The 1,484-nt window shown below is 45.6% G+C and overlaps 1 protein-coding gene across 1 annotated transcript; it reads right to left on the bottom strand.

Annotated features, from left to right (window-relative positions):
* Window positions 1–355: 355 nt before the first annotated feature.
* Window positions 356–1,142, bottom strand: LOC116583142 (TSC22 domain family protein 1-like). Its single transcript, XM_032331156.1, has one exon. It carries the CDS (start codon window positions 1,080–1,082, stop codon window positions 822–824), a length of 261 nt encoding a protein of 86 aa, XP_032187047.1. The 5' UTR covers window positions 1,083–1,142; the 3' UTR covers window positions 356–821.
* Between the last annotated feature and the right edge of the window lie 342 nt (window positions 1,143–1,484).

Raw genomic sequence — 1,484 nt, 5'->3', positions numbered from 1 at the left:
TTTCTTTAGGTGTGGTTTTCTTCTTGTACCATTTTTTTAATGTAGATCTCTATATAAAAGACAATCCACACTTCTTCAGACAGCCAATGAAACATCTAAATTTCAATCTGTACAACCTAAATAGTAGTTACAGTCCTCTATTGTACAAAATAGTTACACTACATACACAAATATACAATAAGCAAAACAACCTTCATGTAAGAGAGCCTAGGTCCCAGCTACCTGTCACCGTTTTAGTCACTAAGATTTTTATGTCATCCACTGTTTCATACTATTGTTTTTATGGATTTTTGGTGACAGTCGTCAATTGGTTCGATGAACTACGTTTCCCCCCATCTTAGGTGAGACTATGCGTCAGTCTTTACTCTGACCTCCCTTTTAAGGTCCTCCTGGGGGAGAAGAGGAGAGAGGAAAGTCCAGTGGAGCCCCACTGCTTCAGACCCCATGGAGTACACTACGTGCAAGCAGGAGAGAATGCTCGGGAGTGGGGATGGCGAGCAGGGAAGGGGTGGAAAGGCACACAGCTCCTCGGCATGAATGAAACCACTTCTCACGTATCTGCCAAGCTGCATGAGGTCCCAGTATATCCATGCTAATTCTCTGATTAACCTTTAATTCGCCCAACTAAGAAATTTCTTCAAGCCAAAAGCATATGAGTGTTTAATACTGGAAAAAAGAGACAATGGCATATACGTCAGTCTCACTTCTCTTTCGCAGCAAGCAATGAAATGGGTGACTGTGGAGGCAGATTCCCCCTAGTACATCTTCTCTGGTCTGTTCAGTTCAGACGGCAGCAGCCAGTTCTGCGGGGGCATAGGCGGCTACGCGGTGGGTCCTGAGCCCTGGGACGCTGGCTGGGCGGGGGGCTGTGTGGTCCCCTGTGGCTGTGTGGTGGCAGGGGGGGAGCCAGTCTGCAGCTGGGCCTGAAATTGGGCAAGCTGCTCAGGACTGGCCAGTGTCTTCAGCAGATTGTTTTCCTGCTCCAGCTGGGAATTTTTCTCTATTAGTTCTTTGATTTGCTCTTTGAGGACCTCCACTTCCTCTCTAACCGCATACATCAAATGGCTTTTCACCAGATCCATAGCTTGCTCGATTTTATTGTCAATAGCTACCACACTTGCACCAGAGGAGCTGATTTCAGCCTCCAGGACGGGGACTGAGGAGCCAACTACCTTTCGAGGGAATGAACACGGTCTAGGTCGCCGGCGGGGCCATGAGCTACATACAGGGAAGTCCTCACGGCAGGTCCATCACTAGGCTACCCCAAATGCATTTTTGAAGCAAATTTTCTTTTGGAAGAATACCATTAGTTGCATTATATTCATTTTGTTTTGGCAGATTGTGTTTGATTTGTGTTTTGTATAATATTTGATTTGTTGTCTAGGGGTAAGTGACACATATGACCCTTTAATCAAATCTATTTCCTCCATATGAGTAATACCATTGCAACAGGCATGTTAGAAGCTGAGTAAGTTTTCAAGGTG

The sequence above is a fragment of the Mustela erminea genome, chromosome X (genome assembly GCF_009829155.1).
Source record: "Mustela erminea isolate mMusErm1 chromosome X, mMusErm1.Pri, whole genome shotgun sequence".
Classification (NCBI taxonomy): domain Eukaryota; kingdom Metazoa; phylum Chordata; class Mammalia; order Carnivora; family Mustelidae; genus Mustela; species Mustela erminea.
The sequence above is the reverse complement of the archived record's forward strand: the minus strand, read 5'-3'. Positions and strand labels throughout refer to the sequence as shown.